Source organism: Rosa rugosa, chromosome 5, assembly GCF_958449725.1.
Source record: "Rosa rugosa chromosome 5, drRosRugo1.1, whole genome shotgun sequence".
Lineage (NCBI taxonomy): Eukaryota > Viridiplantae > Streptophyta > Magnoliopsida > Rosales > Rosaceae > Rosa > Rosa rugosa.
In genome coordinates, this window is record NC_084824.1 from 13,229,091 (window position 1) to 13,243,780 (window position 14,690).

The 14,690-nt window shown below is 37.1% G+C and overlaps 2 protein-coding genes across 4 annotated transcripts; one reads left to right on the forward strand and one right to left on the reverse strand.

Moving 5' to 3' along the window:
• Positions 1 to 291: 291 nt before the first annotated feature.
• Positions 292 to 4,339, forward strand: LOC133708876 (probable receptor-like protein kinase At5g18500). 2 transcript variants are annotated; one of them, XM_062134436.1, is made up of 9 exons: positions 292 to 694; positions 1,067 to 1,231; positions 1,508 to 2,173; positions 2,286 to 2,390; positions 2,640 to 2,762; positions 2,867 to 3,037; positions 3,157 to 3,286; positions 3,438 to 3,650; positions 3,880 to 4,339. In XM_062134436.1, exons 3-9 carry the CDS (start codon positions 1,530 to 1,532, stop codon positions 4,003 to 4,005), a joined length of 1,512 nt encoding a protein of 503 aa, XP_061990420.1. In that variant the 5' UTR covers positions 292 to 694; positions 1,067 to 1,231; positions 1,508 to 1,529; the 3' UTR covers positions 4,006 to 4,339. The 2 variants fall into 2 exon arrangements, with proteins under 2 accessions (XP_061990420.1, XP_061990419.1); XM_062134435.1 differs by lacking the exon at positions 1,067 to 1,231.
• A 323-nt stretch (positions 4,340 to 4,662) lies between these two features.
• On the reverse strand, positions 4,663 to 8,053 carry LOC133708878 (receptor-like cytoplasmic kinase 1). 2 transcript variants are annotated; one of them, XM_062134437.1, is made up of 8 exons: positions 7,859 to 8,053; positions 7,159 to 7,251; positions 6,668 to 6,912; positions 6,456 to 6,582; positions 5,730 to 6,003; positions 5,440 to 5,572; positions 5,260 to 5,346; positions 4,663 to 5,094 (listed from the first exon to the last, which is right to left on the reverse strand). In XM_062134437.1, the coding sequence occupies exons 2-8, from the start codon at positions 7,238 to 7,240 to the stop codon at positions 4,978 to 4,980; spliced, it is 1,065 nt and encodes a 354-aa protein (XP_061990421.1). In that variant the 5' UTR covers positions 7,241 to 7,251; positions 7,859 to 8,053; the 3' UTR covers positions 4,663 to 4,977. The 2 variants fall into 2 exon arrangements, with proteins under 2 accessions (XP_061990421.1, XP_061990422.1); XM_062134438.1 differs by having other exon boundaries at positions 6,668 to 6,893; positions 7,859 to 8,051.
• Positions 8,054 to 14,690: the final 6,637 nt, after the last annotated feature.

The following is a 14,690-nucleotide window of genomic DNA, read 5'->3' on the forward strand; positions in this document are numbered from 1 at the left end:
TTTTTATTAATCAAAATTAGATGTTTGACTAACAAAACCTAAACCCAAACAGGGTCCCCATTTTTTAAGTATAGTATTGTTGTGATTTTCTGATTATCTGTCCCCCTCAAAGCACATTTAGACATCCCTATAGTGAATTAAGAAATTCACAAAAAATTAAAAGACAGAAATTTGAAGAAACAGCAAAGAAAAGCTTCAATTTTTCTCATGCTTCAGTTTTACTGTATGTGAGGGAATGCACTGCCTCTCTCCTCCTCAATACCTACCACTGACAACTCCACCCCCCCCCCCCCCCCCTTCTTATTAACCCCACCATCTCCATTTGCTCCTCCCAGAACTCCATGTGCCCCTCTCTCCTCTCCTCCATTCTCCTTGGACTGCACAAACACACATACATTAGGCTTGCTTTGTGTTTGTGACTCTTTGCTTGGAGTTTTCCAATAACAGAGGTCAGTCTGAGCTTTGGTACAGGTACCCATTTGCCCAATTGGGAAAACCCAGAAAACTGACCCCAAGATATCACATTTTCCTTTTGGAGATTTTGGCAATGGGGTTGATTTGGGTGTGTGGGAATAGCCTCATTTCCAAGTTGGGTTTTTCTGGCTTCTTTCAGTGAACGAGATCTAGGGGTTTTATTTTGGTTCTCACCTGCGGAGGAGGCTGAAGAGGGCTTTCATTTTCTATTTAAGGAAAGGTATTAATTCAGAAAGTTTTCAGTATCTGGAGCTTTTTGTATACATGGTTAATTCTTGTAACTGTTGGATACTTTTTTCTTCTCTATTAGGAAGATAAAAGGAAGTGAAAATCTGAAACTTTTTACTGTTGTTGTTGTTGTCTAGCATAGATTTTGAAAATCTCATCACATTTAGACTTTTTTATGGTAATGCAGGACTTGACTGAACTAAGCCAATGAGGGTTGTTAAGGGTAGTAATTTTCTGCAATGTTGGTTTAGTTTGGAAGAAAATGATCAAAGTTTTAGTCTTTAGTGGTTGTATGTATATTGGCTAGTGTGAAATGATTACAAAGATTGTACTAGTTAGTTATGCTGGTAGTATGTTTTCATAGTCTGAAAGCGGGCTGAAAGGAGAAGACTTCAAGCATTTTTTCTTCACCCTGTTCTTTTGGTTTGTGCTTTACTGTGTGCCAATTTTCATCCGGGTTGTCTTTGGGAGATTTCATACTGTGCTTTAGTCTGTTTGCGTAATCAATCTGGTTTCTGCTCTCTCTGAGGTATCGCTTTGGTTCTCTCCTGCTCTGCATATTGTTTGATGGTTTCAGTACCTCACTATTTCCTTCTGCTTTCTTTGTTGTACTTAAGCTTTGATTTCTGAATGTGCATATTTATGTTTATAAGGAAGAAATTGATGGCATTACTATGTAGAACCCAGGCTTGTCTCAATGTGAACTTGAAAGAGATTCGTGAACAAAATGCTAAACATGAATAAGTTGGATCTTTGGCTGTACAAGATCGGGAGTTTCTTATCTGTTTTGCTTTGATCTTTGCAGGGATCTTTTTATCAGTGAAGAAATGGCATCCGATCTTAATACTGAATTAGCCAAGAAGACATTTGTTTTTGGCTTAAAAGTTTGGGTATTAACAGGGATCCTTGTGGGAGTTTTTATTGTGACCATTCTACTGGTGCTATCAATTTGTCTTACTTCGCGAAAGAAATCCAGAAAGTCAAATGACATGCTTCCTCTTAACCAAATTCCAAATGTTTCAAGGGAAATTAAAGAGATTAGGGTTGATCAAGCCTCAGCAAATAACCGTATGCCCCGTGGTTCTCTCCTGACCCTTAATGAGAAATTCAGTGACAGAGAATCAGAGAAAGTTTTGATTCATAAAAATGGAGATAGTAGCAGTCGATCAGGCTCATTTAATAATGCAGAGAAGGAAAATGTTGGCTCTCAATCTGGAGACGAGGGTGGTGCAGGGTCAGCTTATACACAGAAGCCATCTTCACATCCTATAACTGCCCCTTCACCTCTTTGTGGTCTACCGGAATTCTCTCACCTTGGTTGGGGTCACTGGTTTACATTACGGGATCTTGAATTTGCAACAAACCGGTTTTCAAAGGAAAATGTCATTGGTGAGGGTGGATATGGAGTTGTTTATCGCGGTAATCTGATTAATGGAACTCCTGTGGCTGTGAAGAAGCTACTCAACAACCTGTAAGATTCTTGTTTCAGTAGCTCCATATCTTTCTATTCTATATATTTTTGCCTTTTATTATAGGTTTGTGGTTTTTGGTCATAACATATTTTATATTAACTCATCTCACAGAGGACAAGCAGAGAAGGAATTTAGAGTGGAAGTTGAGGCCATTGGGCATGTACGACACAAAAACTTGGTTCGTCTTCTAGGATACTGCATCGAAGGCACCCATAGGTACCATACCCTTCAATTTTATTATCATAATATTCACTGTAGCATCATGTATGACATATTTATAGGTATTTTTGTTCATGTATCTATATAATGAATTCAAACAGATATGCATGTTCAATAACACCTACGTATGAAAATTCAATTTGAGAGAGGGAGCCGAAAGAGAGAGAAGTGGCCTAGTTCTTACGTTTTCAGACATTATGGCTTTGGGGTCAACCCTGGTAACAAATTAAACCCGTGCGATTTCAGGATGCTGGTTTATGAGTATGTCAACAATGGAAATCTGGAGCAATGGCTTCATGGAGCTATGCGACATCATGGATATCTAACATGGGAGGCGCGCATGAAAGTGCTCCTTGGCACTGCTAAAGCGTAAGTCTGCATGTCCCTTACTTTGATTTGGTTGTCTTTGTTTCTCATCAAAAAAATGTTTTGCCTTTGTCAAGCATCTCCATCTGACTCAGTTCGTGTTGCAGGCTGGCTTATTTGCATGAGGCCATCGAGCCAAAAGTAGTGCATCGAGATATCAAGTCGAGTAATATCTTGCTTGATGATGACTTCAATGCTAAAATATCTGACTTTGGTCTGGCAAAGATGCTAATGGCTGGAAAGAGCCATATTACGACTAGAGTTATGGGAACCTTTGGGTTAGTAATTCTTTATTGACCAACTACTTGCAATATTTGTTTGAAGATTTTTTTTGTATTGGTAGAATAAAGTTTAGAGGCATGAAGCCTTTCTCATATGTTCCTTTATTTTATTTCAGATATGTAGCCCCCGAATATGCCAATTCTGGCCTTTTAAACGAGAAGAGTGATGTTTATAGCTTTGGCGTTGTGATTTTGGAAGCAATTACTGGAAGAGACCCAGTGGACTATGGTCGGCAAGCACAAGAGGTATGCAATAAATGTTACTTTTTCAAGTGAAAACTATTTTTTTTAGGGACGTGAAAGTGAGAGCTTTGATATTATAAAATTAATGCACTTGAGACTAATGTTTTAGTCACCAGTCACAGTTATTCTGAAACTCATTGGGTGGTTCGTGCAGGTAAATTTGGTAGACTGGCTCAAGATGATGGTTGGAAGTCGGCGTTCAGAGGAGGTGGTGGATCCAAACATTGAGACCAGACCATCGACAAGCGCCCTTAAACGAGCCCTCTTGACTGCGTTGAGGTGTGTAGATCCTGATTCTGATAAAAGACCAAAGATGGGTCAAGTTGTTCGCATGCTTGAATCCGAGGAATATCCTGTACTTCGAGAGGTATGTTTGTGAAATCTTTTTTTAAATAAACAAAGAGTGCCTGATTATTTGCCATGTTCCTGAGTTTCTACCATGGAAATGCTGAGCAGACCTTTCTTCCATTTGTGAAACATTTTTATTTAGAGCCGTGGGGTTTTTGCCTTTTCATACCAAGTTTCGATCTTTATACTTCTAATGCCACCTCTACTAGAAGAGTTCATAAGTTGATTTATCTACTGTGACTTGGTAGGATCGAAGACGCCGAAAAAGTCAAGCAGGCAATGTGGAGGGCGAGTCTCAGAAAGACAATTCTGATACAGATAGGAGTGACAATCCAGATACAAGGACCAACAACAGAAGGAACAATCGAACATAGGCAATTGGACAAATCAATGATAAATCAGAGGGGAATACAAGTGAACATGTTACATTCTTGTCGAGCTTTCATACTCTTGGACCTGCCTGAGAGATGAAGGAAATGAATCAGAAAGAGGATTTTTTTTTCTTTTCTTTTAAATATATAAACCTACTTATAGATATTGGAGAGATGATGATTGTGTATCGAGTGGCATTAGAATGGGATATCTTGGCTACTCGGGGTGTACAGTTCGGATTTTTCTTTGTTTTTTGCTCTCAGGTGATTGTAGTTCATGAGATGTTTGTATGTTTTGCCCTTTGTTGAAGGAAAAGATTTCGAGACAAAAATTACACATTGTTGACATTCTACCAAGTTGCTTCTCAAAAAAAAAAATGCTGAATTTTGTCAAAGAAAAAAAAAACAAAGAAACGCCATGGCACATGCCCACTTCATATGAGGGTTGCATGAGATCTGGATTTGAAGGCTGAGGTTGCAGATCATGTGACTTATATTCATGTTGAGCACGGGAAGGCCTCTAATTCAGATCCATGACTGGAACTACCTCACAATCTCAATATAAAGGATTCCTGTTTAAAAGGTCACGGGGGAATTCAGATCCATGACCTGAACTACTTCACAATCTCAATATAAAGGATTTCAGTTTAAATGGTCACAGACTCGCAATACTATCTTCTGCTATTAAATGATCATCTGTTTCAGAATCTGTACAGCTTCTATGGCCATCAAATTAACAATTTACAAGCCGACTCAACAGACTAAATAGACAACTTAGTATGGTCAAGTACAACACTGTCCAATAAGCAATTCCAAACCTGTAGCCGAATCAATGTGAATTACAATGTTAAAGGCTTTGATGACTAAAAGGAATAATATGATAGTACATGATCTCTACAGAACTATGTTAAAACTGGCAACAAATATTGTCCGCAACAAAGATTGACAAGTTGGGGAATTCACAGGTTTCTTGTTTCAATGGGCAGGACCAGACCGAGCATTCAATAGAGGCTGTAGAGCCTTGACCACAATGCTCATGTTTGGCCGAAAATCAGCTTCATATTGGACGCACAAGGCAGCAACAGCAGCCAACTGGTTCAAACATATACAAATAAAAAGCAATCAGTACACCATGAGTTACTAATTTTCATCATACGTTATTATAGATCTGAACATAATAAATCATGTGTATTTAAGCATGTGTTTGTGTATTCGTGCCACTGTTGGTAAAATAAATTTCAATGCATTCCCCATTACCTTTGCAACTGCCTTGGGAGGGTAGTCGCCATTGAGTCTAGCATCAGCGCACTGCTTCACCTTATCCTCACTCAGTTTAGGTGTAGCCTAATAAAATCAAGGTCATAAAATCAGCTCAAATGAAAGATGCAAGGGCCAAGCATGAGTGACAGTAAACAAGAACTAGAATGAAATTAGTACCCAAGTCACAAGGCTCTGTTGGCCACGTGGCAATGTATGATCAACAGGCTTACGGCCAGTCAAGAGTTCAAGCAAGACAACACCAAAGCTGTAGACATCACTTTTTGAACTCAGCTGTCCAGTCATTGCATACCTGCCAAGCATTCAAAATGGTATAAAAGAATTATGCGCAGTTTCAATTTGTTTTGAGGTGTCTGCTACCAAATGGCAATTGCAAGAGAGAGAATATGCCACATCATAACTATGAGTATACTAAGGTGATTTCATCAGCACATCAAGGAATAACTTACTCTGGAGCATGATAACCAAATGTCCCAAGAACACGAGTGGAATGAAGACGAGCTGCCATATCAGGGGCTTGATTTGACAGATCAAAATCAGCAATCTTTGCAACGTCATCTTCAAAAAGCAATATATTGCAGGACTTAATATCACGATGGATTATATGGGGCTGAGCCTTTTCATGTAAATATTCAAGTCCTCTTGCTGCCCCAACCGCGATTTTAACCCTTTGTGTCCATGACAGAACTGGACCTGGAACAGACCCCTTGACACCTTTCCGTCCTGAAGGCCCATATTAAGCAACAAAGTTTTATTATTACAAAGGACAATTAAGCTATCATACAATCAACTTGTCAGAAGAGAAATATACCAGTTAAAAGTGCTATTTTCTTCAGAGGCCTGACAACTAGTTTAGTAGAGTCTAGTTTATAGGATATGCAAAAAAACTAGAGGCTGAAAGCACTTGTGCTCAAACTAAAAGCACTAGGCTTTATTGTACATGACCGCTATCAGGAACGGAGAGTTTAAAACTTCAACTTATTAAAATCAATCAGAATTTTCAAAACATAAATATCTCAGCAAACATGAAATTTTAGTCAACGTCAGAAAAATGAATCATGTGGTCCTTTCAAATTTAATGATTTATGGAGGTATACATGTATTCAAGCAAGAGAAAACAGTGGTTGACCATACATGAAATTCGAAAAGCTTAAAAATGGGGCTACATGACTTACCATGAAGAATATCATGAAGAGACCCATTAGGAGCATACTCATAGGCAAGGAGACGCAGAGGGCCATCAATACAATAACCAACAAGCTCAACGACATTTTCATGTTTTAGTCTTGAAACCATGGAGACCTGTAAAGTTACGCTCCAAGCTTTAAAAAAATAAATTGCATAACATATCCAAATACCAAACAAGAAGCCTTGCAATAGAACTAACCTGTGACAAAAATTCTTGGTGTGGTTGTTTACTGGCATCTAGCTTCTTAATAGCAGCAGCAGGCCCACTCTTAAGAACACCATAATATACTCTTCCATATGAACCCTCACCAATTAAGGCCTTTGTGCCAAAATTATCAGTCAGATCTTTCAATTCATCTACTGGAATGGCAGCAACAGCAATTGGTTGTATATTTACAATCTGAGTATCCCTCTGCGCAGCTTCTCTGGGATGGTAGCCATTGCCTTGAGTATAATCATGTAGTTTTATATCAATTAAATAAGAAGCCACAAAAGACTAATACCCAAAACGAATGGGAAACAAGTGCAATTACTTCCAATGCACTCGTGATCAGAAGTTTGCAAATTTACTAAAATAAGGATTAATGAATATATGTTTCTCAACTCTCAAGCAAATGTAATGTGAAGGAGTGGCTTCCCAACCAACACCCGTCACCCCCCTCATATAAAACCCTCGAGATTAACAAGTACCTGCTGAGCCATGCGGTACATATGGTCCATGATCCGGAGCTGTATCGGTATCATCTTGTACACAACAACTGAAGCAGCCCATGATATTATCTCCTGAAAAAGCACTTGAAGATCAATTATTTGCACTTGCATCAATAAATAGTGCATGATAACATTCTAAAAAGGGTCATGTACAAAGTCAATGTGATAAGAGTCTAAATTCTCAATCAAATCACGAAGCTTTGACTAGAAGCAAAGTCATTTGCAATGATTTCCAGTTTATGCAAAAACATGAAACTTAGTTCCAATCCCCTTATCAAAACATTGAAACTTTACCGAGTTTCTTCCTTTATCTATACATGTCATACAGCAATACAAGAAGCACTTGCCAATGACCCAAAACAATAAGAAAGGAAATCTTCATCTAAAACTCAAATCCATCAACAAGTTCAGTACTTGATCAAAGTTTGGAATTCAGAATTCTCACACATTTTCATAAACCAACCACACAATACAAAATTCAACTCTTTTGATCCCTCCATGCTTCTCATCCCTCAACAACAAACATATACAAAACGATCAATAAGTAAAACAAGTCACAATTGCAAAAGGTGCATCTAAATACAAACTCAGAAAACATGATACACAGCAAAAAAAAATTTCAGGGTCTTTATGCAAAACAAACAGAGAGAACAGTATTCAAAAAGAAGAAAGATCCCACCTTTGGTGTGTTCAGATGGTTTTGGGAATTGGGTTTTCACTAAAAGTGTTGGATTGAAGTGAGAAAAGTGAAGCCGGCTATGGTTTCGCAGAAGAAGAAGGGCCTGAGTCAGCAGTTAACAGCAGAAGGCATGCAAATAGGAAGAAACCGTTCTCTTTTCATTGACTAATATGTAAAGGGAACAAGACATGAGATATTTGCGTTTTTTTCACTTGTTTGTAATAAAATCTCCTTCATCTTCAACCAATACTAAGATTTTCTGTACTTTCTTTGACTTCTTAGGTTTTTTTTCCTGTTAAAAACACATTTTTCCTTTGCAATAAAAAAAAAATTTGAACATTTTTTCTACGATAAATTACATTCGAAGATACACATTATTCAGTAATAGAAGCTCACTCATTAGTAATCGTAAAGATCACTTATAATACTTTGTGTAATTTTACGGGCATACTGACGGATAAGATTAGTCTTACCTAATAAGTTGCAAACCGGATATTTAGTGCAAAATTTTCCAAGAAGAGAAGTCACATTAACTTTGATAACAACACAACAACATAGTGGAAAAAAGGTGTTTATTTGCTGGAAGTGGTTGGCTTATGGTATAAACTCCAACTTGTCTGTGATTACTACATATTATGATGTATAACAACTCTATATTTATTATTTAGGTACTACCGTACTATGTACTAATAATATTTAATGATCCAATGTCTCTTAATATGCACATGTGACCCCCTATTTGCAAGGAAACATACCTACAACTCTACCAGGGTTGTTCTCTAGTCATCAACTCATCATCATATTGAATGGTTTTAAATGGAACTTTGAGTTGCAAGGGTGTCCCTGTTTCCATTGCTTATTTCTCTTTTCTCTCATAATTTGCATTTTAACTTCATTCCAGATCCAACAAACCCTCTTCAAGTTTTCATGTCCTTTGTTTGCATTACATTTTTATTTGCACCTCTGGTTTTTCCCGAGTGTGTATGGAAATAATTTTCAGATAGGAAAAGATCATCCTGCTTGTTGAAAATTTGAGCCTCGGACTTGTGGAGGTCTCAATTTGCTCTCCATCAATTACAATGTGTGTGTCAGTCATAGGCACCAACTAAGAAAAATTTAAAGAGAGAAATTTTACTATGCTCTATCTTTTGTATGACTTTTAACATAAGCTCATGCAATCATTTTGAGACCATTTTAGAACCGAACTAAACTTTCACAACACGCTCAAAACCTTTTAGTATATAAATCTTTGGGGGCTGAAATTTGCACACCCCCTTTTACATTTGACACACCCTTTGCCTTTTTTTAATATTTCTTATCAATTCGCAATATTTTTCTTCCAAAACTACCCCCCCTCTCTCCATCCACAGAACCCCATTCTCCTCTCTCTCTCTCTCTCTCTCTCTCTCTCTCCATCCACAGAACTCCATTTGTGCAATCAAAGAAGCAAATGACGGCAAAGCTTAAAGTGTGGTTTTCTCTATTGGCGCCTTGGCAGTAATCTCAACTGACCGGAGAGGGAGGTTGCCGTCATTTGGCCTTCACCATTCGTTTTGATGATGAAAATTCAAGTACAAAGTTTAAAGTGTGGGTTGCCCAAGTGGAAACCGGGAGGGAGGGAGGGAGGGAGGGGGAGAGAGAGTGTATGTGTTTTAGTTGTAGGCTGTGTAGGGGTGATTTGGTAAAAGTAGCACAAGGGGTGTGTAGAATGTAAAAGGGGGTGTGCAAATTTCAGCCCCCAAATCTTTTCTCTTTATATCATTTTTAAGCATACTATGTTTTATTCCCTCCAATGTAACAAAAAAAAATACCACTGCACTAATAATTAGGTGAAAAAAAAAAATATAATCGAATTGAGACCAAATTATAGTAAATGAGATCCTAAATTCAGATTTCCACTTACCCTAACGAAAAAATAATGTACAGCCAAAGAAAACCCAAGCTTAAACTTAACGTTGATGGCTCTAGATGTGGCAACTTTGGAAAAATTGGTGCAGGTGGTGTCATTCGAAACGCTGATGGGAGCTGGATTAAAGGTTTCCAAGCCAATTTGGGTATTGGGGAAGTTCTTCATGCCGAATCATGGGGCCTGTACTACGGTCTAAAGCAAGCTCATAACTGTGGAATTAGTATGTTGGAGATCGAAACTGATTCTGCTATCTTGGTTAGACTTATTACTGACAGTGATATATCGTTGCATCCCCTTGGCTCTCTTATCTCTTGCTGCAAAAATCTGCTTGCTCAGTTTCAATCTGTGTCTTTGAAACACATTTATAGAGAATGCAATGTTGTTGCTGATTGTCTTGCAAAGAACAACATTACCCATGACTATGGAACTGTTGAATTTGAAGATCCTCCCTCTCATGCCTTGCAAGCTTATTTAGATGATATGGACTCTGTTGCTAGAGTTAGAAAGTCCAGGAACAGACCTGCTGATAGGTCTTCTAGTTAATTTGCTCCCTTTGCTCTTTGTTTTTGCCTTTTAGGCCCCTTGTAACCAAAAAAAAAAAAAAACCCAAGCTTGAAAAAGTTGGGTCCACTAATGTGGGCTGAGAATGAGAGGTGGACTCAACGGAGTAAAGTTAGTGGTAAAGGTGTTAGGCTAAGATCTGGGCCTTGCGGTGTAGAACCAGGCCTAGTGAGTTGGGCTTTGTGCTTTGAGACTTGTTGGGAACTTGGGATTTTTATATTTGTGACACATAATCTTTTCTTCCTAGTCGAAAAATACACTTGGACCTAGTCTTTGCTAACAAGTGGGAACTTATTCATTGTTCCAAATTCTAATAGAAGAAAAAACTGAAAGCACCTTTTGTAACATCATTGGACGATGCAACATCTAAATCCACAAGAACTAAATCCTTAAATTATTTTCAAAACATGAAAACGATTGTGTGATGTTGATATGGAAGATATATATCCTCCTCCTCATCCTCACCTCAAAAAATGGGACCTTTCCGTTGCCAATAATTTTACGCGACGATGACACGACTCGTCGCCCTTTTACGTTTCTTTTTTATTAAAATAATGATCCTTTTAAAATCTTTTTTCTTTTCTTTTCTTTTCTTTTCTTTTCTCTTTTCGTACGACAAGAAAAAAAGAAATTTGCTTTTGTGGAGACATTTGTCGTTACCCGTAACGGGTCAAGAACGTAAAGGCTAAGCCGCTAAGCTTTAGCTAAAATGACCGATATGCCCTTGCCAAATCCGACAAAGTCTTTGCCTCCTCTGAAATATCTAACAATTGGGGTCCAGCGGTCAATGCGTGAATCCAAAACCATTGAGAATTCCTTATTCAGTTCATCTTGCCCAAAAAAACATTTGTGAATTATTTTATGAAATTTCCAAATAAATAAAACAAAAATTGGATTAATAATGAGAGCATAAAATGTAGGGCACATGAGAGAAATTATGTTTATTTATTATTATTTTTTTTTTAAAGATTTGAGAAGCATAAGCATTTATTTTGGGGGAAAATTCTATCTATTTTTTGGGTATGTAGTGTCGGTGTAAACATTTGTGAAAATAATGCAATGACTTTCTATGAGTAGCACCATCTCTTTCCATGTCCTTGAAGATATTAAGCATATACCCTTAAGCTCATTGATTATAAGAAGTTGAAAGAGCACGACTCATGTCTTTTCAATGCAAAAGAATCTGGAATATATGTATGTCGTAAATGAATTTAGGGCCAATAAATATTATCCGTTAATTAGGTAAAGTCGATTTCAGTCCTTATTTAATACTTAACTGTTTAAAGATAATCGTGAACCGTTGATATATATATATATATATATATATATATAAAATAAATAGTAGTAATGAGACAAGATTCTCCATAACAAAATAATTGAATGCTTCCAAATATGTACTACTCCAACAGTCCTCATGTTGACCATATCTTGCCCATGTGAAGTATTGAGCATTCTTAATTAATTTTTTTTTTTTTTTTTTTGAATAAGAGCATTTCTTAATTAAAGTAACCAAGATTTGAAACTTGATGGGAGTTTTCATTTTAAATAGAAGAGGTTTGATTCCTAATAGGTTTGGGGGACATAGCAGGTTCTTCTTTGGACCCTCACCCACTCCCAAAAGAATTTGACTTGTTTAAAAAGTTGAATGTCAATAATCTTCTTCATGGACATTTTTGCCTCCATATTCGAATCGGTTGTATAGTTTTATGATTGGAATTCATTCTTGAGGTTAGTGTTTACAGTTGATCCTACTGCCTACAAATACTTAACAAAGAACTATTGATCAAGCTTTTTTTTTTTTTTTGTGTGTGTCAAGCCAATTGATCAAGTTCAACAATGGGGCTCTTAAAACTTTAAGAGATGAAAGAAGTACATCTTCTTCCCCCTCCTCCTACTCCCAACAAAGACTTTACCCATTTTAAAAAATGGAAACATCGAAACATACTCACGTAGAAATATATACGTTCTTCTTTTGTTTTCTTTAAGTAGCTTTTGTTTTAGTCCCTTAGGTGAATGTTTGTCCCTTAGTCCAGTCTTTCTCCTAAAACCGTTTTCTTATTTTCTCTAAATTTAGATCTATATGCCAAATTGAAGGGTTTAGGTTTAGTTACCCAACTGTTTGTACCATATTAATTACATCTAATTTTGTGGGTTTAGAACTTTAGATGAATGTTAGACAATTTGTTATTATATGCACGGTTGGATTGTTTGAGATCAAGTTAATTCTAGATCCGCTGCTCATTCAATATTCTCTTCTTACTTAAACGCAACCTTTATTACCATGGGACTTCAATTTTTTGGTCTCGTCCAAAATTTAGGCTTATAGTTTTAGTTAGGGTTTTGACTATCTTGGGTTGTGTTAGCCAAGTTGGTTAGGGAGCATTCTTTAATTTTGTCAAGGTGATTTTGCCTTTTAGAGATTGTTGCTTTAATGTTTTATTTAAGCTCATTTTTGTTGCATTGTAGTTGATTTTGTTTTGTGTATATCGTCAAAGTTTTGATTCGATATTCTAGAAAAAATTAGCCAGGTGTTCATATAGAAAATGAAGGTTCATTGTGTGAAAATACATGGCAAAACAGGAATGATAAAAGGAAGAATATCATTTGGTAAATGCAAGCAATCTTGTTTCAAAAGATTTATGAAGTATCACCAATTGGATGACAAGCACCTACATTTGGTCCACATTTGGGAAGAAGCTCCAATATACTCCATGACATGCACATGAGCTGCCAACCATTTGGTCTCATTTCTGGGACCGCATCCATCCATCCTCATATGCACAGTTATCATTCGGATTCTCATCATAGACAGCAGGTTGTGATCTTGAATGTCATGATCCTTGAGGCCTCGTTGGTTCACGTAAAGAAAAATAATTCCTAAAAAATAATTTTGGGGGGGGGGGGGGGGGGGGCAAACGCCATAAAGTATCAATTTTTTTTCTTCTAATACTTACTTTCCGCAAACCAAATGACCTGAGTGTGAATCTAAGAGACCATGTTTTGGTCTTCTACTCTTCTCCTACTGGTTTTCTAAACCCAAGGTCCAATCACATGCATGCACATTTATATAGCTCCTTGACCTAAATCTCTTATCTGGTTATCTATTCTCATCTTCCAAATAAATACCCTGCCAATCTCTTAATTGCAAAAAGCCATCCTTGATGTTCAAACATAATAGTAGCCTCCTAATGGCCTTTTGTTTCAATGGGGTCCTCACAATTTAGAAGAGGCAAGAAATTAAGTTGGAGATTGAGAGGAATATTTATCTTGGTGCATACGAATCAAAATGTACCTTTGTTTGGGAAAGTGCTATGCATTTTCCTTTTATAGTAAATTACCAATAACTACAATCTCAACCCTTATATTACCAACAGTAGACCTGGTTTTTCCTTAAATCTCTTGCGGTACTGTAGCTTGATCCATCCGCAAGCGCTAAGTCCGTGTGACCATTTTCCTTCCATTTTTAAATTGATTCTGTTAATGATTAAATTACCAAAATAACTACTGACAGTTATAGTGATTTTCAGAGCTCAGGTTGAAGCCACTGCGTTATTGAAGCCGTCGGAGCACATTGAAGCTCTGATTTCAATGGATGTTTGAGTGCTTTGTGCGTCTGAATGTAATCGAAAGGCTTTTCGTCATGGAGAATTCGAATGCAAATAACAGCTCAGGTTCTAGCTAAATTGTGATTTCTATCTTGTTGATTCTTCCTTCTTCGATTCGTGTTTTGCATTTGCTTCAATTACTTGTACATGTTTCAATTCGAGGAGTTTCCTTCAATCTGATCAGTTTCAATTTGTTTATTGTGTATTTGATTTGTTTTTTTTTTATTTAGTTGTTCATAGCTTTGTTCTTCGACGAATCTGGTGCGGGCAGGTGCATAGTGTGCAGGTGCTACGACGTCGTTTTGTGATCGGACGGTGGGAGTCTGAGTTCAGCTTCTTCCATATTGTGGCTCTGCTTTGTGAGACTGAATGTAGTTTCACCAATTAGGGTCTTGTTAGGGTGTTTCGAGTGGATTGTAGACTATAATACTTTGTTCTTGTAAATTGAAATAAATATGAGTTTGGTGTTTCAAGAAATTGATTTTTGATGTGAAACCAGTTTGTTATATTGCTTAGAAGTTTGAAGTTTTGGGATTCTTGCGATTTTGGATAGTTGTTTCAACAAGAATTGGAAAAGGTAAGAAATAATTGGATCTCATTGAAGAGAGATGTTACGATACAAGTGCAACACACATTACATGTCCTGTAAGACTGGGAAACAATCAAAGGCATGTATGAAAAAACAAGTATATGAACACTGTACACATTATAGAAAAAGAAAAAAAAAATGGAAATGGTGTACAAATTGTTCTACTTT

Bases quoted from the DNA above. Each gene is read 5' to 3' on its own strand.
- LOC133708876 (XM_062134436.1), top strand. From the start codon at position 1,530: ATGGCATCCGATCTTAATACTGAATTAGCCAAGAAGACATTTGTTTTT. The intron at 2,763-2,866 runs GTAAGTCTGCAT...TTCGTGTTGCAG, and splicing joins CTCCTTGGCACTGCTAAAGC to GCTGGCTTATTTGCATGAGG. The intron at 3,287-3,437 runs GTATGCAATAAA...TGGTTCGTGCAG, and splicing joins ATGGTCGGCAAGCACAAGAG to GTAAATTTGGTAGACTGGCT.
- LOC133708878 (XM_062134437.1), bottom strand. From the start codon at position 7,240: ATGGGCTGCTTCAGTTGTTGTGTACAAGATGATACCGATACAGCTCCG. The intron at 6,913-7,158 runs GTACTTGTTAAT...ATTATACTCAAG, and splicing joins TGTACCGCATGGCTCAGCAG to GCAATGGCTACCATCCCAGA. The intron at 5,095-5,259 runs GTAATGGGGAAT...TGTTTGAACCAG, and splicing joins CTCCCAAGGCAGTTGCAAAG to TTGGCTGCTGTTGCTGCCTT.